The 26,199-nt window shown below is 39.6% G+C and overlaps 1 protein-coding gene across 5 annotated transcripts in view; it reads left to right on the forward strand.

The window, feature by feature from the left end:
* CALU (calumenin) overlaps nt 1–25,491 on the forward strand; it is a 32,063-nt gene extending 6,572 nt beyond the window's left edge. Inside the window, exons 1-7 of one of the 5 annotated variants that reach the window (XM_055283930.2) lie at nt 1,598–2,408; nt 2,614–2,845; nt 8,296–8,489; nt 12,885–13,051; nt 13,815–13,875; nt 21,485–21,684; nt 23,088–25,491. In XM_055283930.2, coding sequence (XP_055139905.1) covers nt 2,297–2,408; nt 2,614–2,845; nt 8,296–8,489; nt 12,885–13,051; nt 13,815–13,875; nt 21,485–21,684; nt 23,088–23,192 — 1,071 coding nt within the window. In that variant the 5' untranslated portion in view covers nt 1,598–2,296 and the 3' untranslated portion in view covers nt 23,193–25,491. The other 4 variants (XM_055283931.2, XM_055283934.2, XM_063642256.1 and 1 more) reach the window with 4 other exon arrangements.
* The last annotated feature ends 708 nt before the right edge of the window (nt 25,492–26,199 follow it).

Here is a 26,199-nt window from a genome sequence, read left to right on the forward strand (position 1 = left end):
TTACACATGGGTGTTTATCTTTCCACACCATTTATGTGCATGTTATATTTTATACAAATAAATACAAGCTGGGGAGATTGTTTAATTTTGTTTTGCTTTTTATGTAAATGAGATCTTGACATTGTTTTGCACCTTGCTTTTTTTGTTCACTTGACATATCTTGGTGAATTTTCCATTTCACTGCAGATAGATGCATCTCATTCTTTTTTTTTTTTTTACATTCTTTTTTTTTGAGAAAGGGTCTCGCTCTGTCACTGAAGTGCAGTGGCGAGATCTCAGCTCACTGCAGCCTCTGCCTCCCGGGTTCCAGCACTTCTCATGCCTCAACCTCCTGAGTAGCTGGGACTAACAGGCGTGTGCCACCACACCCAGCTAAGTTTTGTATTTGTAGTAGAGACAGGGTTTCACCGTATTTCCCAGGGTGGTCTCGAACTCCTGACCTCAAGTGATCCTCCTGCCTTGGCCTCCCAAAGTGCTGGGATTACAGGCATGAGCCACCATGCCTGGCTGCTTTTTTTCTTTTTTTTTCCCTGAGACAGGATCTCTGTCACCCAGGCTGGAGTGCAGTGGCACGATCTCAGCTAACTGCAACCTCCACCTGGTGGGTTCAAGCTATCCTCCCACCTCAGCCTCCTGAGTAGCTGAGACTACAGGTGTGTGCCACCATGCCTGGCTGATTTTTGTATTTTTAGTAGAGACAGCGTTTCGCTATCACCCAGGCTTGTCTTAAACTCCCGGATGCAAGTGATCCGCCTGCATTAGCCTCCCAAAGTCTTGAGATTACAGGCGTGAGCCACCACCCCCGGCCTCATGTCATTCTTTTTTTTTTTGAGATGGAGTCTTGCCCTGTAGCCCAGGCTGGAGTGTAGAGGCGCTGTCTGGGCTCGCTGCAAGCTCCGCCTCCTGGGTTCACGCCATTCTCCTGCCTCAGCCTCCCAAGTAGCTGGGACTACAGGCGCCCACCACCATGCCTGGCTAATTTTTTGTATTTTTAGCAGAGACGGGGTTTCACTGTGTTAGCCAGGATGGTCTTGATCTTCTGACCTAGTGATCCACCCGCCTCGGCCTCCCAGTGTGCTGGGATTACAAGCGTGAGCCACCACACCCGGCTCATTCTTTTTAACCTTTGTGTATTTTTCCGTAATTGAGATTTAACATGTTTTACCAATTCTCTGTTTTTATTTGTTTTCCGATTTTTTAATCATTATGAACTGTCATCGTTGAGCGTCTTAATACAAGTATCTTTGTCTGTAAATGTGGGTATTTTGATGGGATTGAATGAAACAATGTTGAGAAACATAGCCAAGTTCTAACATTGGTAGGAATAGAGTAAGATAAGTACCATCTTCTACCCGTTTCTCTATGGGTTTCATGGTCTTGTCTTCACATTGCTTCTTCTGATGGATTTTCCTAAGTCTTAACCTTCACATCATCAGTAACAGTACCTTTTTTGAGACTGGGGCACTTGGGAATGACTGCCCCCCACCCCCTGCCCCCATTATCTCCTTAGGTACACTTCTGTTTGTCTTACTGCGTTGTCGTATTTACTCTAGAACACTTTCCACTCTCTACTGATATGTCCTCCTCTGCCATTTCAGGACCTCCCACCCTCCCCCACTGAGCTGCTTTCCCAGTGATGAAAGAAAAAATGTAAAAGCCTGAAAACCCTTCTTCTTGATTTTTAATGTTTTTTTTTCCTCTAAGACCTTAACCACTCTGGATAGTATTATGGGGTATCAGTAGAGTGTGCTAAACAGATGTGTACTCTGCAGCTTCTTTGCAGGATTTTTGTCACATTTTTCAGTCAAGTGTTCCGGCATTGTGCTTGTTCATTAGAGTCACCTGTGACTACAGAGCTTCTGAAAGTTTGAATCAGGGCCTGGAAATCTGTACTTTGAACAGTACTACAGGTGGTATTTATGCCTAGGCAAGTATGGGAAACAACTGCAGAAGGATAAAGAAGTTCTTATCTATGACCAGACCATCTGAATGATTTGGCCTTTGAAGGTGACTCAAGGTTGAGCCTGAATGTTGGAGACTTGGTGCTATAGACCAAGGAAGCTGCCAAGTATTTCACTGGTTCCTAATCTCATGAACATCAGAATCACCTGAAAAACATTTAAAGCTACGAATGTCTGAATTCAGCTTCAGAGATTCTAAATCAATAGGAGAAACTTAAAGCTTCTTAGATGATTCTAATAACCAGCCATGTTTGAAGACCAGACCACCAATGCGTACAAAAAGTAAAGGATTTGGAGTCAGCATTTAAATCTTGGTTCTTTCACTTTTAATTCTTATGAACTTGGGCAAAAGGATTAAAGTTCTACTTTGGTATCTTTTGACAGAAAACAAAGTGGACATTTTAACTATAAATTTCTTATCAGCCTACAATCAGATGAAGGAAACTGGTAAAAATTTCTCACCGTAATAATTGAAGAGTCTGATATTCCACCATACTTATTTTATGGATTAAGTAATATTTGGGATAATATAAAAGACTTGCATAGATGTGTATATCAAATTAATAATTTAACTTGGATGTGAGCTTTTAATTTCTTATTTAGTTATTAAGCATACTGCCTCCTGAATTAACTACTTTTCATTTTCTTTAAGATCTAATTATCATGGACCTGCGACAGTTTCTTATGTGCCTGTCCCTGTGCACAGCCTTTGCCTTGAGCAAGCCCACAGAAAAGAAGGACCGTGTACATCATGAGCCTCAGCTCAGTGACAAGGTTCACAATGATGCTCAGAGTTTTGATTATGACCATGATGCCTTCTTGGGTGCTGAAGAAGCAAAGACCTTTGATCAGCTGACACCAGAAGAGAGCAAGGAAAGGCTTGGGTAAGGTACCAGCTCTCAGGGGTCTAGTGTGGGTAATGACATTCTTTATAAAGGCTAATTCTTTTCTTCTTTTCTGGCTCAGTTATGAGTAAAGTTATATTGAACTATTAATACATCTTCTGAAAGCTAACCATGGAATTACTACCTCTAAAATTTCATTAAGTGCCTGATTGCATACATTTTTAATTGAATAACCGTTTGTGCCTCATTCTGCAAAGCATCATTTTTGCATAAAAGTACCAAGTACTGCAAGACCCAACTTGAACTGCATTATCTTGCTCCCAGAAGAACATAGCATGAGGGGATTTCTCATCTCTTCTCATTTCTACTGCTTTTAATTTTTAAAAACTTATCTGTACCCTCCTGACCTGGCACAAGCCAAGTCTTTGATGGGCTAATAAACTGCACATTGGATCCCTATAAAGTTTATGATTTCCTGAGGTGTCCTTCACTCTCTTTATTTTCATTCTCAGATATTTGCTTAATTAAAAAACAAAAATCAAACCAACTTTGTCTTTTAGAAAATTGTAACTTAATGTCTGAGTATGAGTTACTGTTTCAGTAACAACAGGGCCATAGTCAGGTTCTTTGGCTCTCTCGGTAGACAGCTTTTGTCCTGAAAAATGGATTTGGTAGAATCCCAGTTGATTATTTCTAATTGGGGATCTGAGAATGTCTTTTTTGGTCCTTCCAAAGCCTTCCTTTTGAAGAAAATGCAGGTCAATTTTGTAAAAATATTCTTCTCAGTGAGCACTGTTGGTGCAACTTTCTGAATTGTATTCAAGAGATTTGTGTGGAAAGTTGTGCCACGCATAGCAATTTCTAAAAATATTTTGCCTTGATGGGTAGCATTTTGATTATAAGACGTTGTAGGATTTGCTTTGGAAGATGCTGCAGAATAGATTTATTTTTTCATTGGGTTATCTACTGACTGAAGGGTACAATGTTTTATTCTTCAACATTGACAGAAATAATAAAAATATTTTGCTATGTAGAATGAGCACTATCACATAACATTTGAAAGTAGATATAGATAGATATGCATCACAGAGTTAGTTTTCTGTTAGGTTGCTTTCCTTTGAGAGACCATCCTCACTTTCAGTTTTAATCTAATAACTATACTAACATTCCAGGCTGAAAATAGAAATGCAGATCAGGCACGGTGGCTCACGCCTGTAATCCCAGCACTTTGGGAGGCTGAGGCAGGTGGATCACGAGTTCAGGAGATCGAGACCATCCTGGCTAACACTGTGAAATCCCACCTCTACTAAAAACACAAAAAAATTTAGCTGGGCTTGGTGGCGGTCGCCTGTAGTCCCAGCTACTTGGGAGGCTGAGGCAGGAGAATGGCGAGAACCCAGGAGGTGGAGCTTGTGGTGAGCCAAGATCGCGCCACTGCACTCTAGCCTGGGCAACAGAGCCGTCTCAAAAAAAAAAAAAAAAAAAAGTAAAGAAAATAGAAATGCAGAGGGTATTCTAAGTCTTCATGTCACGCCCATTAATATTGTGCACGTCCAACCCACATTTTGGTCTGCACATATTTTTTCACAGAATTACTCTAAAATAATGAAAGGCCCTTAGGTTTGGTGTCATTTAGGGTAGATGGTACTTTTATGAGGATGTTCTGGCTCCTTGCAGGTAGAGATAAAGCTCTGCTGGCAGTTTTCAGTAGAAAGTATTCCTTTTTGTGATCAGTGAATATTAAAAGTTAGTCACATATGCAGATTCTGTATTTGATTATAGTAAGATGATAAAATCATGTTTTTTTATGGAATGTGTGAATAGACTGCTTCTCCCAAATTTTGTTGGTAGTAACAAATATCCCTACTTCATACAGTAACATACTTTTGGGAGCAAGAATCCCACATGAACCTTTTAAAAAACTTATTTACTGAGGCATTTTCAAACATTGTTTTGGTAGGGTAATGTATACCAGCTGGGAACAACAGGTTCCCCCTTTTTTCCATCTGTCTATAAGGCACATAATTATTAAGAGATAAGTCATTGTTTATGCCTTTAGTTGCAAAAATTCACGACTGTTTTTGAAATCTTTAATAATAATAGCTAGAAGAACACAGGAAGCATTTTAAAACAATTCAATATACAAGTTTCAGGTACTTTTTCTTATTAAGAATGTTGACAAATAGGCCATTTTATGTATCCTTAAAATGAAGATTGGTTTTGAGGTAGTGGTTCTTAATATTAAAAAAGTTCTCTGGCTGGGCGCAATGGCTCATGCCTGTAATCCCAGCACTTTGGGAGGCCAAGGCAGGCAGGTTATGAGGTCAAGAGATCAAGACCATCCTGGCCAATATGGTGAAATCCCATCTCTACTAAAAATACAAACATTAGCTGGGCGTGGTGGCACGTGCCTGTAGTCCCAGCTACTCGGGAGGCTGAGGCGCGAGAATTGCTTGAACCTGGGAGGCAGAGGTTGCAGCGAGCTGAGATCGCACCACTGCACTCCAACCTGGCAACAAAGCGAGACTCCGTCTCAAAAAAAAAAAAAAAAATCCTTGATATATTTACTATAGGAGTGAACTAGAGCAGTTCATTATCCTTTTGGGGATCACAGGCCCAGACCCTTTAGGAGTCAAATGGAAGCTAAGGACTTTTCCTCAGAAAAGTGCACACTTAAATATACAATTTTGGGCCAGGTGCAATGGCTCACAGCTGTAATCCCAGCACTTTGAGAGGCTGAAGCAGGAGGACTGCTTGAGCTCAGGAGTTCGAAACCAGCCTGGGGAATATAGGGAGACCCTTTCTCTATAACAAATTAAAAAATCAGCTAGGCATGGTGGCATGTGCCTGTAGTCACAGCTACTAAGGAGGTTGAGATGAGAGAATCCCTTCAGCTGGGAAGGTCAAGGCTACAGTGAGCTGTGATTGTACCACTGCCGTCCAACCTGGGTGACAGAGCAAGATCCTATCTCAAAAAATAATAATTACAAAATAAGAAAATTTTACTGAAAATTTCAGGAATATTAGTCATCCTTCTGGAGCCCATTTATTGATCCAAATTCTTAAACAACTGAAGGGTTTGCTTTATGCTCCTTCAAATGTAGAGGTATGTGCTACCTCCTAAAAGAAATAACATGAGGTGCGCTAATGCATTGTGTCTGTCCTAGAATAAAGACTTATTTAGTGGCATCCATAGGGTTCTCCCCTGTCACAGGACTATGACACCGTTAGCTTTATAAATTTACACAGGCATTTAAAGATGATAATTTAGAGCCGTATGCCTAAAATAGGATGTGCCCACTTCCAGTGTACTTACACAACTGCCTGCGGGCTTGATGATCAGCAAGATAAGAATGGCTTTTACATTTTTAGAGGCTTGTTAAAAAAAAAAAATATACACACATACACCATACCATATGTTGCCCACAAAGTCAAAAATATTTACTATCTGTCCCTTTTTAAAAAAAGAAGTTTGCCTTGTAAACTATATTTCTGTTTAAGTAAAAAAAAAATAAGTTTTTTTCTTAAGTTTGCCAACCCCTAGGTTAAACCGTTTGAGATGTTTGCATTGAATAGAATGCTCTTCAGCCAACTTAATTAAGAAAAGCCCGTCTTGAACAGTCATATGTCTTTTTTTATCTGGGCGATCCTTCTCTTCAGGCTATTTATAATAGTTTAAAAATACCTTTTGGGGATAGGAGAGGTTCTGGTTGCCCTTTTTCCTTGCACTTTATTTCTGAACTGTACAGTCACACTATTGGTAGCCAGTATCGTTTGAGCACAAACTGCATCCCATTATAAATAATGTAGAACTTTTCAATATTAGTATAGCTTCATCTGTGAATAGTGTTAAAATTCTACAGGACTAAAGTTACAACAACAAAAATTGTCCTTATGTCTATGTAGATAGAAGAGGATATTTAAGAGATAACTTCTTTCTTTTTTTTTGAGACAGAGTCTCACTCTGTCGCCCAGGCTGTAGTGCAGTGGCGCGATCTCAGCTCATTGCATCTGCCGCCTCCCAGGTTCAAGAGATTCTCCTGTCTCAGCCTCCTGAATAGCTGAGATTACAGGCATGCGCCACCATGCCCGGCTAATTTTTGTGTTTTTAGTAGAGACTGGGTTTCACCATGTTGGCCAGGCTGGTCTCGAATTCCTCACCTCCCGCCAGGTGATCTGCCTGCCTCGGCCTCCCAAAGTGCTGAGATTATAGGCGTGAGCCACCGTACCAGGCCAGAGATAACTTCTTACTGGTTTACCTTTCCTGTTAACATTTTGGAGCAAGATTACACATTCTCTGAAGGAAAATGCTAGTTACTTACAGGATTTAAGTAATAGTTGTATTACCCTATCTGTATCAAAATGAGTCTCTTTTCATAGTGTCACTAGTACTCTTCAATTCTGATCACTTTCCTATGTTGTATTCATGAAATGAACACAAGCTGGGGAAAGACATTATTTGCTACCAAGTGACAATCTTTTCAATCCTGCAAATAATAGAGCATAGGAGTATACCAAGATTTCGCTTCTGTTGAAAGTTTTGACATCAACTTCATATTCCAAACTGGGCTGCTTACTTGGGTGACATTACATAGGATGACTTTGCCTCTATAGTTAAACAGAAGTTTTCATATCATGGACATATTTTTAAATCCATAAGATGACAGATCTGGAAGAAAGACACTTATAAAGCTTCATAAAGCCACTGATTCTTTAGCTTTGTGGTTTTGCTTTATAATCTACATACTAACCCTCTCAGCTTATTAACATTCTCATAATCAGATATACATTCTTATCACATCATTTCCTCAGAGTTCTCTGCTTTCATGTAAAAATCCAATTCAACACAGTATTTAAAAGCTGCTAGCCATTTTTTAGATAAGCATCTTCCTGTCTTTTTAATCTGTTTTTTTAAAAATAATCTTGCCTTGAGATATAAATGATCCCAGAACTTTTCTGCTATCTTTGTATTTTTATCAAAAGTGTTACTTTTTCTAAAAGCAGCTAAATTTTTGAAGTCTGATGTAACTATTTTGAATTTTTAGAAAACCATGATTATTTACCAAGAATTGGAGTTTCTCTTCTGTAAGCAATAAAGAAAAATAAAGTTCAGCCACATCTTCACTAGAGAAAATAAAAATGAAAACAAGGAAAAACAAAGTTTTACATGTTGTTTGATGCAAAGAGTGGAGAACTTGGATAGGAATGGATATTTACTCCTGAATTCTAACCATAGGCTGAAATCTACCTCCAAAGAGATAGGCTGAGTTTGCTTTTGGATCCAAGTGCACCAGCCATGACTGTGTTGACCTTATTCACGTGGCTTATTACAGACCAGTAATGGACCATTTTTTTCAGTTGCTGGCCTGGCAGTTTTGTTTTGGAGACAATTTTTTATTTCTGTGCATTAGCCCTGGGCACACACCTGGCTAAGTCCAGAGTTCTGTGTCTTTTTAACCTTTTGCTGGATTTCTCTGCATTTTCTACAGAAAGATTGTAAGTAAAATAGATGGCGACAAGGACGGGTTTGTCACTGTGGATGAGCTCAAAGACTGGATTAAATTTGCACAAAAGCGCTGGATTTACGAGGATGTAGAGCGACAGTGGAAGGGGCATGACCTCAATGAGGACGGCCTCGTTTCCTGGGAGGAGTATAAAAATGCCACCTACGGCTACGTTTTAGGTAGGTCCCTACTATCTAGGGGAAAAAGGCTTGTGGAGCTGGCACCTTGAAACGTAACTGTTTTGTCTTGTAGAATGATTGTAGATAAAATAGACGCGGATAAAGATGGGTTTGTGACGGAGGGGGAGCTGAAATCCTGGATTAAGCACGCCCAGAAGAAATACATATATGACAATGTTGAAAACCAATGGCAGGAGTTTGATATGAATCAAGACGGCTTAATCTCCTGGGATGAGTACAGAAACGTGACTTATGGCACTTACCTGGGTAAGGGGCAAGATGTCAGCCTGGCAGGGACCGTGGTCTTGAGTCAAAGAAACAAATGGGTCACACAGTAAAGGAAAGGAAGCTTATCTTAAGTAGTTCAATTCAGTGCTGATTCCCTTTATTAATTTTAAATTTGTATATTATGTATTTTTAAATTAGTTTAATTGTCATTTTCTGAAGTCTGGAAGTCTGGTATCTTCTACATTTTTAGCATTTTACATTTATTTTACCATTTTTTCTTTATGTCATCCCTCATAGAGACAATTTTTGGAGTAGATTTCATTTAAAAGAATACATTGGGCCGGGTGCCGATAGCTCACGCCTATAAGCACTTTGGGATGCTGAGGTGGGAGGATTGCCTGGGCCCAGGAGTTTGAGACCAGTCTGGGCAACATAGGGACACCCTGTCTCTACCAAAAAAAAAAAAAAAAATTTAAATTAGCCAAGCATGGTGGTACGCGCCTGTCCTAGATACTCAGGAGGCTAAGGTGGGAGGATCACTTAAGCCCAGGAGGTTGAGGCAGCTGCGAGCCATAATTGCACTGCTGCACTCCAGCCTTGGGGACAGAGTGAGATCTGTCCAAAAAAAAAAAGAGGCTGTAAGGCTACGTAGTTCCAACAGTGCAAAGCAAGGGGCTTTGAGATGTTTCTTGACATGGTCCCAGTAAAGTGTTGGACCTAAAATTCAAACCAAATTAGATTTCTTTATAACTGGTGAGAAGTCTTAATAAAATAGTTTTCCTTGATAAAATTTAACTATTTCAGTATGTCTGCTTACTGAAGTTTGGAAATGAAAATTTCCCATTTGTTTTCTCTGGCACATGAGTTTATCAGCCTGCTTTGCAAATGCTTTAAGGCAAATAAATGTTAATTTGATTGCTTTTTGTTGATTTGATAGCTTGTATGCTTGGGCCACCTGTTAGTAATTTTCTTTTACTTGTAACACTTGCCTGCTGCTGAATACTAGGCAGTGAGTCTTACTGAGTTGATGACCCTGGGTGTTTTTATTCGTGAAACTCCTCTGTTGTGCATGGTTACAGTTTAAGACAAGAATTGTATTAATATAAATGGTACTTTCTCCATTTTAATCTTGGAAATTAGGCAACCTTCTGGGTTAAAGCAAGCGTTCTCCGCCACTGACTAACAGTGTATAATGGATCTGTTTCCCCACAGATAGCCAGCTGTCTGCATTAATTACAGGACTGCATGCGTTTCTGGTGAAGAGACTTTTATTTCTGTGTCAGGCTTGTTCTCATTCCTAAGACGAAAGTGGCACTCTCTCTCTCAATGCTTGACACTTAGCCAAGAACCAAACATATCCTTCACCCAATTAAGAACATATGTATTAAACAGTCAGCACAGATGGAGAGGCATCCTGCTGCTTGCTCTGGCTGAGACCCAACACCTTCCTGATTTATTTGGAATTAATGATAAATATAAAGCAAAGAGTAGGCTATTGGTGATCTAAACAAAATGGAGTGTAAATAAATCTCAGCTCTGACCTAGGCACTCACTTGCTGCCCAGAATGATTCTTCAGTGCTGTGTATGATTATGTGCATAAAAATCTGTTGAGAGCTCTGTTGCCTCACAAGGCAGATGATTCAACGTAATGGGTATTTCTGCTGCCTGAGACTGCATAAGCTGAAGCACTGGCTGGAGAAGCAATGTCTTAATAAGGCATCTTTCCCCAGAGGCATGAGGGTGGACAGCACTGAGGGGGTCATGAGTCGGCTTAGAGAAATGAGGAGGAGTTTTTATCACTGTGTGTTCTTGATTCAATTTGGAGTTCAGGTATAAATCATCATAGCTCTTAGTTAAAATCCATCTCAATGAATCCGCTATCCATGAGAGAAAGGTTAACACTGTCTCTGCCACAAGTAAAATATGAAATACTGAGATCTACTCTGCCTATAGCAAAACTAGATCAAGAGCCTACCTAAAGCTGTATACAGGCCAGCTAGGGCCAAAACTGGTGCTTAGGATAAATACAGCATTCCAAACAGAGCTATAGGAATATAGGTTTTGTCATTAAAAATAAAGTTTTGGCCAGGCACAGTGGCTTATGCCTGTAATCCTAGCATTTCGGGAGGCCGAGGCAGAAAGGTTGCTTGAGTCCAGGAATTTGAGACCAACCAGGGCAACAAAGCCAGACCCCATCTTTACAAAAAATTATATTAAAAATTAGCCTGGAGTGGTAGTACTTGTCAGTAGTCCTAGCTACTTGGGAGGCCGAAGCAGGAGGATTGCTTGAGCCCCAGAGTCCAAGACTGCAGTGAGCTATGATTGCATTGCACTCCAGCCTGGGCCACAGAACAAGGTCCTGACTATAAATTAAAAAAAAAAAAAAAAATTCTATCTTCCTGTTTCCCTCCTTAAATATATATGTGCATGTTGCTATTAGGCTATTTGAGTCCAGTCACCATGTTTTACCCCAAGGAGGGGAGGAGAGCACTTATGTGAGAATCTAGTCTTAAAGTATAAGTTGTCTTGTTATGTTTCTTATTTATATTACATAGTACTGAAACTTTGTTTAGAAGAGACACTTTAGTATCTGAGAAAGGCTTGTTTGCCTTACCTTCTCCATCTCAACCTATTATGGCTTTGAGTGTGTGTGTGTGTGTATGTGTGTGTGTGTACACAGGATCCGAAAGCCTTATGACTCATTAAGCTGTCTTACTGAATTTTTGACACTCAATAAAGAATGAAGCTTCAAAATGCTCAACTCTCAAAATAGCACGGTTGTTTTGTTTTTGTTTCTTTAAACTGTGCTTAAAGTGTGGAAAGATTGAACAATCTCAAAGGTCAGCAGTAATGATGTTATTCTTAAAGGGGCTCTGTGGATCTTTTTTATAAAACCAGTGTCATATCCTTTTTATGTAATCAATATGTTGCAGGAACAATAATTTCTTTCTATTAATGTGGTGTCTTTTACTTTTTAAAATATCTTCACCAAAAAATTTTCATGTCTGTTATCTTAATTTGGTTTATACAGGAACTCAGATTGAAAAAAAATGTTTATTATTTTTCTGCAGTTAACTCCACAGTTTTTCAGCTTAAAAAACAAAATTTCACTTTTCTATATTCTTAAATAGAGACTAGATAACTGCTGCTTGTGTAGCTCGATGTCATAACAGATGGGTAGTTCCAAATTCAATTTGATTGTAATCTAAGGGGTTTTTTTTTTGTATACCTTTGTCAAGTTATTATTGACATAAAGTGAACTGTATATATTTAAGTGCACAACTGTTGAGTTTTGACGTATGTATTTACCAGTGAAACCACCACTGCAATCACGATAATGAGCGTATCCATTACCCCCCCAACATTTCCTCATGTCCCTTGGTAATCCTTCTCATCCTTCCCATTCCCCTGTCCCTAGATAGTCACTCATCTGTTTTCTGTGACTCTAAGTTAGTTTGCATTTTCTAGAATTTTACATAAATGGGGATGAACAATACCTATAACTCTTGGTAGATTTCTGCAGTGACTGAAAAAAAAAATGTGACCTTCAAAGTGGTGGCATTCTATTGCATGAATCCAAGTGTCCATTATATGAGGTAGAAGGCCTTTGGTTTCTGTCTTCTTAATGAGATCCTAATGTTTAATAAAAATAGGAGTAACTGACATTTGTTGAAAGCCAACTATGTGCCAGGCATTGTTCTAAGCACTTAGATATATTTTCTCATTTAAACCTTACAACAATCCTATGAAGCTGGCACCACTGCTGTCTCCATTTTACAGATAAAAGAGACCAAGGCAGAGGCCAAACAGCTAGAAAATGGTAGAGTTCAGACTCAGGCAGTATGAGACTTGAGAGCCACCACTGCCTTCCAGATGTAACTAGAAAATTCAAGCCTTCTAGTAGCCTTAATACCAATAGTGAAACATAACAGTGAGTTACATAGTTCAGGAGCCAGAGTTCCATGTGAACTTGGAGCTGACTCTGAGATCTGATGACTGGAGCTGTAGCCCAAAACTAAATGTCTTTGTACTGCTGCAGTTTTACCTGTGTAATCAATTATTTCTTCCTTGCATGGTTTATCTTTATTGGAAATTGATTTCCCACCCCACACATTTTCATATTTTCCGAAAGCCTTTAAGATTTGACCTAAATTTTTGTTTTCTAGATGATCCAGACCCTGATGATGGATTTAACTATAAACAAATGATGGTTAGAGATGAGCGGAGGTTTAAAATGGCAGACAAGGATGGAGACCTCATTGCCACAAAGGAGGAGTTCACAGCTTTCCTGCACCCTGAGGAGTATGACTACATGAAAGATATAGTAGTGCAGGTGGGTGAGATGAAGGATTCTGAACAGGGACTCAGTTTCTCTTTTTGTGGCTTATTCTATCTTTCCCCTTTAGCCTTATATAGCATATCTTATATATATATGCTATATAGCATATCACTATATGTTCTATATAGCATATCACTATATATGGTATATAAGTACTAGCCAGATTCAGAATCCAAGGTCTATTACTGTTTTTCTGTGACCTTGGATCAAGGTGCCTTGGGCATTCTGTTTAGTATGATAATACCTTCTGTCATATAATGTATTTTGCCATTTCATTGGTAGCTTCATATTGTAAGAATGGGGGGAAATCCTATTATTTAAAATATCCCATGACCAATAGTCAGACATTGAGTAATAACAGTGATGCTAAAGAACTCTCACAGAAGGCAGTTACTGATAACATAGACTATCTATAGCTATACACATAATCACTGGTCACATCTCCTGTTAATGTGACTTTAGCGTGACTAAGGCTACCAGGTAGATCATCATGGGCTTGATGGGATAGTTTGTCATTAAGCAATGTCAATGTTCTGCCAGGAAGACTCAGTTATTTTAGATTGAAGCATAGGAAATTGCTCATGTTTTACCATTTCTTGGCTAGAAATGGTTTTAACCATACATACACACATACATACGTACGTACATACATACGTGTACGTGTGTGTTTAATGAATAATAAATGTTTGCCTAGATACTTTCTTCTGGCAAATTCAGAGACTAACTTAATAGTCTCTTCTTATTCTTTCCTGTTTAGGAAACTATGGAAGATATAGATAAGAATGCTGATGGTTTCATTGATCTAGAAGAGTATATTGGTAAGTCTCTGCTTCTAGTGTTTTTCTTAGAAAAGCTGAGAAGCTTTGAAAGATGTATTTGCCGGCTAGGCGCAGTGGCTCATGCCTGTAAACCCAACACTTTGGGAGGCCGAGGCGGGCAGATCACCTGAGATCAGGAGTTCAAGTCCAGCCTGGCCAACATGGTGAAACCCTGTCTCTACTAAAAATACAAAAATATTAGCTGGGTGTGGTGGTGGGCGCCTGTAATCCCAGCTACTCAGGAGGCTGAGGCAGAAGAATCGCTTGAACCCAGGAGGCGGAGGTTGCAGTGAGCTGAGAACATGCCATTGCACTCCAGCCTGGGCAACAAGAGTGAAACTCTGTCTCAAAAAAAGAAAGAAAGAAAGATGTATTTGCCCATAGAAACAATTTACCCCAAGAGTCAATTCTCACTAGCTCATTAGCTGTCACCAGATCATTAACCAGACCAGTATGATAGTGGGTTGTGATAAAGTATCCGTAGCCACACTGCCCAGTCAAAATATAAATGTGAGCCCCATATGTAATTTTAACTTTTCTAATAGCCACCTTAAAAAGTAAAAGGAAACAGATGAAATTTCAGTAGTGTGTTATTTAACCTAATATTCTAAAATAATATAATTTCCACTTAATGTAAATTATTAAGGGTTTTTTTTAATACTCACAGCACATCCCAGCCACATTTCAAGTGCTTAATAAGCACCTGTGGCTACCATCCTCAACAGCACAGATATAGTGTATCCTGCATGCTCTATGGAACTGATGGTAAAGAGTTGCAGGGGGCCAGGCACGGTGGCTCACGCCTGTAATCCCAGCACTTCGGGAGGCCGAGGCGGGCAGATCACAAGGTCAGGAGATCGAGACCATCCTGGCTAACATGGTGAAACCCCGTCTCTACTAAAAATACAAAAAATTAGCTGGGTGTGGTGGCGGGTGCTGTAGTCCCAGCTACTGGGGAGGCTGAGGCAGGAGAATGGCGTGAACCCGGGAGGCGGAGCTTGCAGTGAGCCAAGATCATGCCACTGCACTCCAGCCTGGGCTACAGAGCGAGACTCTGTCTCAAAAAAAAAAATAAATAAATAAAGTTGCAGGGAGCCCAGACTGGCATAGGGAAACCCAGGGAAAGGAGATAGGGAATAGATTAAGAGATGGATAAATAAATGATGGGGAGTTGCTGATCCTTCTTGTAGCCGTTCCTTTTTACTGTGTTCTGTTCATATTTTCTCTCTGATTCTCTGACTACTTTCCTTTTGTTTTTTAAGTTTCTCCCTTTTGACATTCCCTTTTTAGTTGTCTGTCTAAATTTTTTGTAAAAAATTGTTTTGGATGTCACACCTTCAAGGCCAATTTCTCCCAAGTAAAGCTCTGTTTTATTATCATCAGACTAATTTTAAGATATTCTCATTGCTTTAAAAAAAAAAAAAAAAAAGCTGTCTTTCTTACCAAGTAGTTGAGCAAATTGTTTCCCAATTACTGTGACAGAAATTAAAATGAGTAAAGGAGCTGGGTGTGGTGGCATACCCAGTTACTTGGGAGGCTGAGGCAGGAGGATCACTTGAGTCCAAGAGTTCTGGACTGTAGTCACAAGTTCATCATCAGTATGGTGACCTCCTGGGAGCAGGGGATCACCAGGTTGCCTAAGGAGGAGTGAACCGGCCCAGGACAGAATCAGAGCAGGTCAAAACTGTGCTGATTAGTAGTGAGGTTGTGCCTGTGGATAGCAACTGTACTCCAGCCTGAGCAACATAGCGAGACTCCATCTCTTTAGAAAAGTGAGTAAAGATGGAAAGTGTAAGACTGTTACTACAAATGTCATTGTTACAAATACTTTGTTTAGAAAGATATTAGATATTTTAATATTTCACATACTTATTTTCATTTGTAATAACTTATTCTAGCACACCATTGGTTTTGTGTTTCAGATAAGCCCGTTTGTTTTTAGACCTCTGATAGTTACCTGAAATGTTTATTTTAAGCCTGAAAGGAAGACTTAATCCTTACCTCTATCACCTGTCATTAAACTGTATGGAGCAAGTCACTCCTTTACTTAGATGTTGTCTTATCATACCTGTTATTTACATGCTAGAGTTATTCCAATTGAATTACTCCTTGACTGTTTACCTCCCTTTTCTTAGGTTCAGTGACATACTTTGAACTTTTTAAAGAAAGATGAGCAATGGAAGATGGGCTGTTTTCCTAAACTGATTTTTTTTTTTTTTTTTTTGGTGAAGTTCATCAGGACAGTGGATAAATGCCTAGGTGCATTTACTGATCCCACATTGATGTTACTAGGGTTTTCTACTTTTAAATGATTTATCTTTTTATTCTTGGCTTTTGCCATTTTATTGCCATTGCTAAAACTGAGGAACTCATTTGAACCTCCCAAGGAGAGGAATTTTTATAACTTAACTACATCACTTACCAAGCATTGAGGCCAAATAAGGAGATATTTCTGTCTCCCTGTGTATCATATAGATTCAAGGGCAGAGGAGTTATATTTTGAAGCTACCAAAACTATCTTGTGCATGTGTGCTTTTTTTTTTTTTTACAAGTCAGTAACTAATGCAAACACTTTTACATCTGGGATGCTGGGCTTTGTAAATCTAAAATTCTCCCAAACAGTATCTTTCAGCTTCTAGTGCCGTGTTGAAGGAGAGCATGAAGAAACAAACTTCTTCGCCTCATAAATTTAGCATTAAAAAGAAGCCCCCATCAGTGCCTGAGGAGACATAGGGAAAGAAAACAAAAAACACCCAAAGTTGTGCTGATAATTATTTTTATTTTTAAAATTTATTATAGAGCATTGCAGACGTAGACTATTTATTTATTTATTTACTTATTTATTTATTTATTTTTTGAGACAGTCTTGCTGTGTCACCCAGGCTGGAGTGCAGTGGTGTGATCTCCACTCACTACAACCTCTGCCTCCCAGGTTCAGGAGATTCTTGTGCCTCAGCCTCCTGAGTAGTTGGGATTACAGGCATGCATCACCACACCTGGCTAATTTTTGTATTTTTAATAGAGGCGGGGTTTCGCCATGTTGGCCAGGGTGATCTTGAACTCCTGGCCTCAAGTGATCTGACTGTCTTAGCCTCCCAAAGTGCTGGGATTACAAGTGTGTGAGCCACCGCACCTGCCCCCAAATTAGAATAGTATAATGAATCCCCATGTACCTATGCCTAACCTCAACAACAATGAACTTACAGCCAGTTTTTTCTCAGCCACATCCACTTCCTTGCTTCCTTCTTACTTTGAAGTAAATCCCAATCATTATGTCATTTCATCTGTAAACATTTAGGTATATATGTCTAAAATATATGTGTTTCTAAAAACAATTTTTTAAAGATAATATCAACCCAAGAAAATTAATAATCCCTTCAAATCATCAAATAGACTGAGTCTTTTAAAAATAGAAATTCGGCCGAGCGTGGTGGCTCATGCCTGTAATCCCAACACTTTGGGAGGCTGAGGTGGGCAGATCACAAGGTCAGGAATTAGAGACCAGCCTGACCAACCTGGTGAAACCCCGTCTCTACTAAAAATATAAAAATTAGCCAGGTGTGGTGGCACGTGCCTGTGTAATCCCAGCTACTCAGGAGGCTGAAGCAGGAGAATCGCTTGAACCCGGGAGGCAGAGGTTGCAGTGAGCTGAGATGGCGCCACTGCACTCCAGCTTGGGCGACAGAGCAAGACTGTCTCAAAAAAATAAATAAAAATAGAAATTCAAATAGTTTATCATGGTCACCTAACTTTAAAATGCACTTATGTTATAGTGTATTGTGTATTCTAGCTTCCTTTAAAACCATATCTTTTAAGCATGTATCTATTTCCTAATTCAGAACTTTCCAATCTGTATCCTGTAAGTCTTCTTGGCCTTCAGGACAGGTAGGGCAGGGACCTGATCCAGTGGACCGTACAAATACTACATTTTCTGAATGTGCTGTAGCGTGGGAAAAAATTGGCAACTCCTGCTGTGAGGAACTTCTCTTGTGAGTTTAAGACAGAGGAGTACTTCTACCCTTAACCCTCAAGGTCAGGAAAATGGCAGCACTGACTAAATAATTACCTTTGCTTAGAACTTGCAGGAACTATTTAGACTTCTCTTTAGGTGTTTTCCCATACCTTACATGCAATGCAGGTACACTTAACTTAGATGTCGTATAACTAAAGCGTTTTCAGACTTGTTCACTTACATAACTCCTGAAAGAATTTGACCAACAGCATTCCCTTATGTGTTTTAAAGTTGGCATCTGAAATATTTAATTAAGAAATTTAAACAGTTGTAAAGAATAGTCTCTTTTGGGCCAGATGCCGTAACTCATTCCTGTAATCCCAGAACTTTGGGAGGCTGAGGCAGGTGAATCACTTGAGCCCAGGAGTTTGAGACCAACCTGGACAACATGGCACAACCCTGTCTCTACAAAAAAAATACAAAAAAAAGAAAAAATTAGCCGGGCATGGTGGCGTGTGCCTGTAGTCCCAGCAACTCAGGAGGATCACTTGAGCCTGAGGGTTTGAGGTTGCAATGCACCGTTATTGTACCACTGCACTCCAGCCTGGGCAAGAGAGCAAGACCCTGTCTGAAAAGAAAAAAGAATATTCTTTGTTGGTGATAAGCATTGACATTTTGAAAGTAATTCTGAAAGAAATCTATAAAATTTAAATACAAGATACCACAGCAACTTCTTACCTGCCATCATTCATATGAATAATTTGGACATGACAACTTTAAAAAGATAAGAAATTTAAATTCAGTCTGGGTATTAGATGATACTAAGGAATTGATTTTGTAAAATTTGAAAGAGGCATTGTGGGTATATAAGAAAATATCCGTAATTTTTTACATTTCATAATAGTTAAAAAGGAAATGTTTCTGTGGTACTTTTTTTTTTTTTTTTAGTTACGGTGTTTGGTTAGCAACAATGTGACCATCACTTAATTGCCCTTTTTTTGTTTAAATTTATAGGGATTTGGGGATATTTATACTACTTATCGGTCACCACATGGTATTGTCTTAAAAAAATAAATGAATAAACTGTTAACCAACTTGGACATTTTACACTCTTCCTGTTTCTTCTTCTTCTTCTTTTTTTTTAAAAAGACAAGAGTCTCATTCTGTTGCCCATGTTGGTGTGGAGTGGCACAATCACAGCAGCCTCAATCTCCAAGGTGGGGAGATCAGGTGATCCTCTCACCTCAGCTGGGACCACAGAAGAACACCACCATACCCAGCTGATTTTTTTAATTATTATTCTTATAGACATGGGTCTCCCTACATTGCCCAGGCTGGTCTGGAAATCCTGGGCTCAAGAGCTCTACCTGCCTTGGCCTCCCAAAGTGCTGGGATTACAGACGTCAGCCACCCAGCCTCCTGTTTCTTTTTTTTTTCTTTTTCTTTTTGAGACAGGGTCTCACTCTGTCACCTAGGCTGGAGTATAGTGGCGTGATCATGGTTCACTGCAGCCTCGATCTGCTAGGCTCAAGCCATCCTCCTGCCTCAGCCTCCCGAGTAGCTGGGACTTAGGTGCACGCTGCCATGCCTGGCTAATTTTTGTATTTCTTGTAGGGATTTTGCCATGTTGCCCAGGCTGATCTCAAACTCACGAGTCAGCCTTCTATTTGTTAGATTCATTTGCAGTTTAGTTCCTCAACAGAATTATATTCTGACATATTTTATCTTGAAAGCCTTAGTCACTTTGACATTCTTATTTGCAAGAACATTGTGTGTGTAAATTGAAATATGGAAAATGGTGCTCTGTGACACGGCTCTTAAGTGTTTTTAGAGTCTTCTGGGTTAAGTTACTATTACAATTATTAATACACAATTGAACAAAATAACATTACAAACGTTTTATGTTTATATATTTTTAAATGCATTTCTTTGACACATTTTTTTTCAAATAGTTTCATATCCATGGATGACAATTACTTATCGCTAGAGTGAAATGGGATTCAGCACCAATTCCTAATTTTTATTTTTTAGAGGAAGTACTAACAGACCTTGTTTACATTAGTAAATAAGTTGATGGAAATGGAAGATTTGTCATAGCAATGTTGCTTAGTTCTTGGAACTCCTTTTGAGTTAGATGCCAGAAATCATGTAATCTGTCATCAAAAATTATGGGTTTTGTTTGTTTCAAGGTGGAGTCTCACTGTCACCCAGGCTGTAGTACAGAGGCATGGTCTCGGCTCACTGCAACCTCTGCCTCCAGGGTCCAAGCGATTCTCCTGCCTCAGCCTCTCCAGTAGCTGGGGATTACAGGTGTGGGCCAGCACGCCCGGCTAATTTTATTTTTTATTTTTAGTAGAGACGGGATTTCACCATGTTGGCCATGCTGGTCTCAAACTCCTGACCTCAAGTGATCCACCCGCCTCAGCCTCCCAAAGTGCTGGGATTACAGGCGTGAGCCACTGCACCCAGCCCAAAAATTATGTTTGATGATCCCTTAGCTAAAACTCAATTAGGCCATTTTTCAAGGTTTTTTTTTTTTTTAAAGCAAAGAATTTAAAACCTTTTGACATGCAAAAGAATTTATTCATTTTTTTCAGACATTTGCATTCTCAAGACTGACACTAGTATTTCTTTTTCTTTTTTTTTTTGAGACGGAGTCTTGCTCTGTCGCCCAGGCTAGAGTGCAGTGATACGATCTCGGCTCACTGCAACCTCCGCCTCCTGGATTCAAGTGATTCTCCTGCCTCAACCTCTCGAGTAGCTGGGATTACAGGCATGCACCACCATGCTCAGCTAATTTTTGTATTTTTAGTAGAGATGGGGTTTTGCCATTTTGGCCAGGCTGGTCTCAAACTCCTGACCTCAGGTGATCTGGTCTCGAACTCCAACCTCAGGTGATCTGCCTGCCTAGGCCTCCCAAAGTGCTGGAATTACAGGTGTGAGCCACCACGCCCCGCCAGACACTAGTATTTCTAATTGTTTCTTTTTCATTATCGTGGAGCTTTTTACACTCTAGTTTCAAAATGGTTGAAAATATGCCTTTCTTTTATAAAGTGAGACAAGGGCAGTTGTGAAAGGGGGGAGATGGGAAAAAAGCCTTGATGGCCAGAGGTACATTCTTACGAAGATCAATTTTGGAAAAAACTATATGTGGAACTGAGTATCTGGAATTTGATTCTCTCTTGACTGACCTTTCTCAGTGTACTCCTTGACAGTGTTCCTGTTTCCCCAGGGGCATGCTTGTCCCAACTGAAGGCCACTGGTATAATGGACTCTTTGTAGTAATTGACTACACCTTTCTAAAACAAGTGGTCCAGTTTAATTAGCTACCTTAGGGTGAAATGAAATGTAGGGCAACAAGTCTAAATCTTTCTTGATGGTAGCTCTCTCCTCTTATTTCTGCATTTATTAAGGTATAAGGACTCTTTGCTCTCATGTGACTTAAAATCAGCAGCTGGAAATATTCTCGTTGCAAGAGAAGTAATTAAGCCTCAGGAAAATACCTTGCTTTCTAAGGTCTGTCTGGCCTAAAATACCCTTGCAGCTGCTGTTGGGTTCCAAACAAATGGATGAGGAAAAAGGGTTAGGCCAGATTAGCATGAGGCAGTTTTTGGGAAAAGACAAACCCTTCTTTCGTATGTATGTCTGTGTACCCAGGTGACATGTACAGCCATGATGGGAATACTGATGAGCCAGAATGGGTAAAGACAGAGCGAGAGCAGTTTGTTGAGTTTCGGGATAAGAACCGTGATGGGAAGATGGACAAGGAAGAGACCAAAGACTGGATCCTTCCCTCAGACTATGATCATGCAGAGGCAGAAGCCAGGCACCTGGTCTATGAATCAGACCAAAACAAGGTAAGTCTGGCCAGGCCCACACAATCTGTCCTTGATTGAAGTATGCTTCTAGGGGATCACCTGAACAGTTTCTGTTAAGGTGCAAAGAGCATTTAAGGTCTTAATTAGTCTAAGTCAGCCAAGTATCTGAATCTGGCAATTAAAACCTTTCAGGGCAGCACTAGCTATCTGATCTCATTTTAGAAATCCTTTTGCCCAGTGCTGATAGCATTGTAGGAAATTTGGCTTCAGAAAAGAGCCTTTGTGTGTAGCCTGTGCCCAGCATGCATCATCAGGTATTTTTAGATCCCCAGGAATTTTTTTTTTCCTTGTTACTTCATTTGTTCCTTTACCTATTACAGGCCCATTCTGTCTACTCAAAGCTGGTTGTTTCCTTCTTAAATCAAATACGCTTTTTTTAAATTGGGTCCTTTGTGTGGGCTATAAATCAGCTTTTCTCTGGAGCCTGTTCAAATTGTCCTTGATCAATCAATTATCTGAGGTATTTTGTTAAAAGTATTGTTGTCCCTAAGCCCAGTCACCTGCTTCAGAGATTTTAATGCCCTGCTTGGAGTAAGCTGAAAATCGGTCTAAAGATGGAGATTTTCAGTGTTCTGAGTATACTTTTGTCTAGGCTAATCTTCAATTTCAAATTCAGTTTTTTATTTTAGAGCCTTTTAAAGTGTTGATCTGCTTTAAGTTCTTGCTCAAAGTCACTTTAGTAGCCAGGTATTATGTCCTGAGATGTATGAGAAAAGGAAATGCATGTAGTCATCCCTCTCTAGGAGTTGTTCCATATTTTCCTCTAAAGGGAGAGTTTTCTCCTCATGAAACAAACCTTTATCTCTAGCATTGAGTTGTTGTGTTATATTCTTTCCACCCTTCCACTTTTAACTTTCTTGATAAAAGAAATGTTTAATTGGCCTGGCACAATGGCTCACACCTGTAATCCCAGCACTTTGGGAGGCCGAGGCAGGCGGATCACCTGAGATTGGGTGTTCGAGACCAGCCTGACAAACATGGAGAAACCCCGTCTCTACTAAAAATACAAAATTACCTGGGCGTGGTGGTGCATGCCTGTAATCCCAGCTACTCGGGAGGCTGAGGCAGGAAAATCACTTTAACACGGGAGGCGGAGGTTGTGGTGAGCTGAGATCGCGCCATTGCACTCCAGCCTGGGCAACAAGAGTGAAACTCTGTCTCAAAAATAAAACAAAAACAAAAAAACCAAAAAACAAGAAATGTGTAATTGCTGTTTTCTTCCCTCTTCGTATGTATGTAGGGGGAATGAGGGCTGAGTAGTTCACACTTAGTTTAGTAGAAATGAGAATCTTCTGATTAACCCCAATTCTTCTATAACAGTGTTTCTAAATTTTTAATGGGAAATATGTTCTTCTTCAATTCATTGCTATCTCTACTTTCAGGATGGCAAGCTTACCAAGGAGGAGATCGTTGACAAGTATGACTTATTTGTTGGCAGCCAGGCCACAGATTTTGGGGAGGCCTTAGTACGGCATGATGAGTTCTGAGCTGCGGAGGAACCCTCATTTCCTCAAAAGTAATTTATTTTTACAGCTTCTGGTTTCACATGAAATTGTTTGCGCTACTGAGACTGTTATTACAAACTTTTTAAGACATGAAAAGGCGTAATGAAAACCATCCCGTCCCCATTCCTCCTCCTCTCTGAGGGACTGGAGGGAAGCCGTGCTTCTGAGGAACAACTCTAATTAGTACACTTGTGTTTGTAGATTTACACTTTGTATTATGTATTAACATGGCGTGTTTATTTTTGTATTTTTCTCTGGTTGGGAGTATGATATGAAGGATCAAGATCCTCAACTCACACATGTAGACAAACATTAGCTCTTTACTCTTTCTCAACCCCTTATATGATTTTAATAATTCTCACTTAACTAATTTTGTAAGCCTGAGATCAATAAGAAATGTTCAGGAGAGAGGAAAGGAAAAAAATATATGCTCCACGATTTATACTTAGAGAGAGAACACTTAGTCTTGCCTATCAAAAAGTCCAACATTTCATAGGTAGTAGGGGCCACATATTACATTCAGTTGCTATAGATCCAGCAACTGAACCTGCCATTACCTGGGCAAGGAAAGATCCCTTTGCTCTAGGAAAGCTTGGCCCAAATTGATTTTCTTCTTTTTCCTCCTGTAGGACTGACTGTTGGCTAATTTTGTCAAGCACAGCTGTGGTGGGAAGAGTTAGGGCCAGTGTCTTGAAAATCAATCAAGTAGTGAATATGATCTCTTTACAGAGCTATAGATAGAAACAGCTGGAAAACTAAAGGAAAAATACAAGTGTTTTCAGGGCATACATTTTTTTCTGGGTGTGCATCTGTTGAAATGCTCACGACTTAATTATTTGCCTGTTGAAATCACTGTAAATGCCCCCATCCGGTTCCTCTTCTTCCCAGGTGTGCCAAGGAATTAATCTTGGTTTCACTACAATTAAAATTCACTCCTTTCCAATCATGTCATTGAAAGTGCCTTTAACGAAAGAAATGGTCACCGAATGGGAATTCTCTTAAGAAACCCTAAGATTAAAAAAAGACTATTTGGATAACTTACAGGAAAGCCTAGAATCTCCCAGTATAGTAGGGATTTTTTTCTTCTTCCCTTTCTCTTTTGGACAATAGTTAAATTAGCAGTATTAGTTATGAGTTTGGTTGCAGTGTTCTGTTCTTGTGGGCTGATTTCCAAAAACCAAATGCTGCTGAATTTACCAGGGATCCTCATACCTCACAATGCAAACCACTTACTACCAGGCCTTTTTCTGTGTCTACTGGAGAGCTTGAGCTCACACTGAAAGATCAGAGGACCTACAGAGAGGGCTTTTTGGTTTGAGGACCATGGCTCACCTTTCCTGCCTTTGACCCATCACACCCCATTTCCTCCTCTTTCCCTCTCCCCGCTGCCAAAAAAAAAAAAGGAAAAGTTTATCATGAATCAACAGGTTTTCAGTCCTTATCAAAGAGAGAGATGTGGAAAGAGCTAAAGAAACCACCCTCTGTTCCCAACTCCACTTTACCCATATTTTATGCAACACAAACACTGTCCTTTTGGGTCCCTTTCTTACAGATGGACCTCTTGAGAAGAATTATCGTATTCCATGTTTTTAGCCCTCAGGTTACCAAGATAAATATATGTATATATAACCTTTATTATTGCTATATCTTTGTGGATAATACATTCAGGTGGTGCTGGGTGATTTATTATAATCTGAACCTAGGTATATCCTTTGGTCTTCCACAATCATGTTGAGGTGGGCTCTCTGGTATGGTAAAAAGCCAGGTATCATGTAACTTCACCCCAGCCTTTGTACTAAGCTCTTGATAGTGGATATACTTTTTAAGTTTAGCCCCAATATAGGGTAATGGAAATTTCCCGCCCTCTGGATTCCCCATTTTTGCTATTGAGAAGACCAGTGATAATTTAATAATGCCACCAACTCTGGCTTAGTTAAGTGAGAGTGTGAACTGTGTGGCAAGAGAGCCTCACACCTCACTAGGTGCAGAGAGCCCAGGCCTTATGTTAAAATCATGCACTTGAAAAGCAAACCTTAATCTGCGAAGACAGCAGCAAGTATTGTACGGTCATCTTGAATGATCCCTTTGGATTTTTTTTTTGTTTGTTTAAATCAAGCCTGAGGCTGGTGAACAGTAGCTACACACCCATATTGTGTGTTCTGTGAATGCTAGCTCTCTTAAATTTGGATATTGGTTATTTTTTATAGAGTGTAAACCAAGTTTTATATTCTGCAATGTGAACAGGTACCTATCTGTTTCTAAATAAAACTGTTTACATTCATTATGGGGTATGTACGACCTTCATTTTCTAAGAAATAGAACTCTAGCTTAGAATTGTGGATGCTCTAAAATGTCAGAATGGGAACTCTCCTTGAAGTTCTCCCAAACTCAGAGACAGCACTGCCTCTCCTAAATGATTATTCTTTTCTCCCTGTTTTCTGATATTTTCTAGCATCCTTCTCACCGCAGCCATAACCCTTCTTTACTTCCATTAGGCCGTATAACTGGAGAGACCTGCTGCTCGTTATATAATTATCTGATACCAAACACAAGTGATTCTGAATGTACACACACGTTTATCTAAAGAGCATAAGGTAAAACAATTTTGTTTAACATTTTGGTATTGTTTACAAATGGTATTAAAACACGCAAATTCGTTTTGAGAACCTCAAGAGAATTAAACTATTAACTTTAGTAAACACACAGTTTAAGACAAATATAAAGGTTTAGCCAAATGCAACGGGGAGGAAGCACCTGGAATAGTTTGTGCTTGCTCAGGGGCTTGTGGACATGGCTGTTCCTGCCAAAGCTGTAGCAGTTACCCAAAAGTTCTTTCAAACTCATATTTGGGGCCACTAAGTTTTTGTTTGTTTGTTTTTGTTTTTCTTTATGTCTCTCTCATTTCTAAGGTGTTTTCTTAAGTTCTAATTCAGCATATATCATCTCAGAATGGATCCCCAGCAGGAAAAAAAAAAAAAAAAAGTTACTA

This window comes from Symphalangus syndactylus, chromosome 6 (assembly GCF_028878055.3).
Source record: "Symphalangus syndactylus isolate Jambi chromosome 6, NHGRI_mSymSyn1-v2.1_pri, whole genome shotgun sequence".
Classification (NCBI taxonomy): Eukaryota; Metazoa; Chordata; class Mammalia; order Primates; family Hylobatidae; genus Symphalangus; species Symphalangus syndactylus.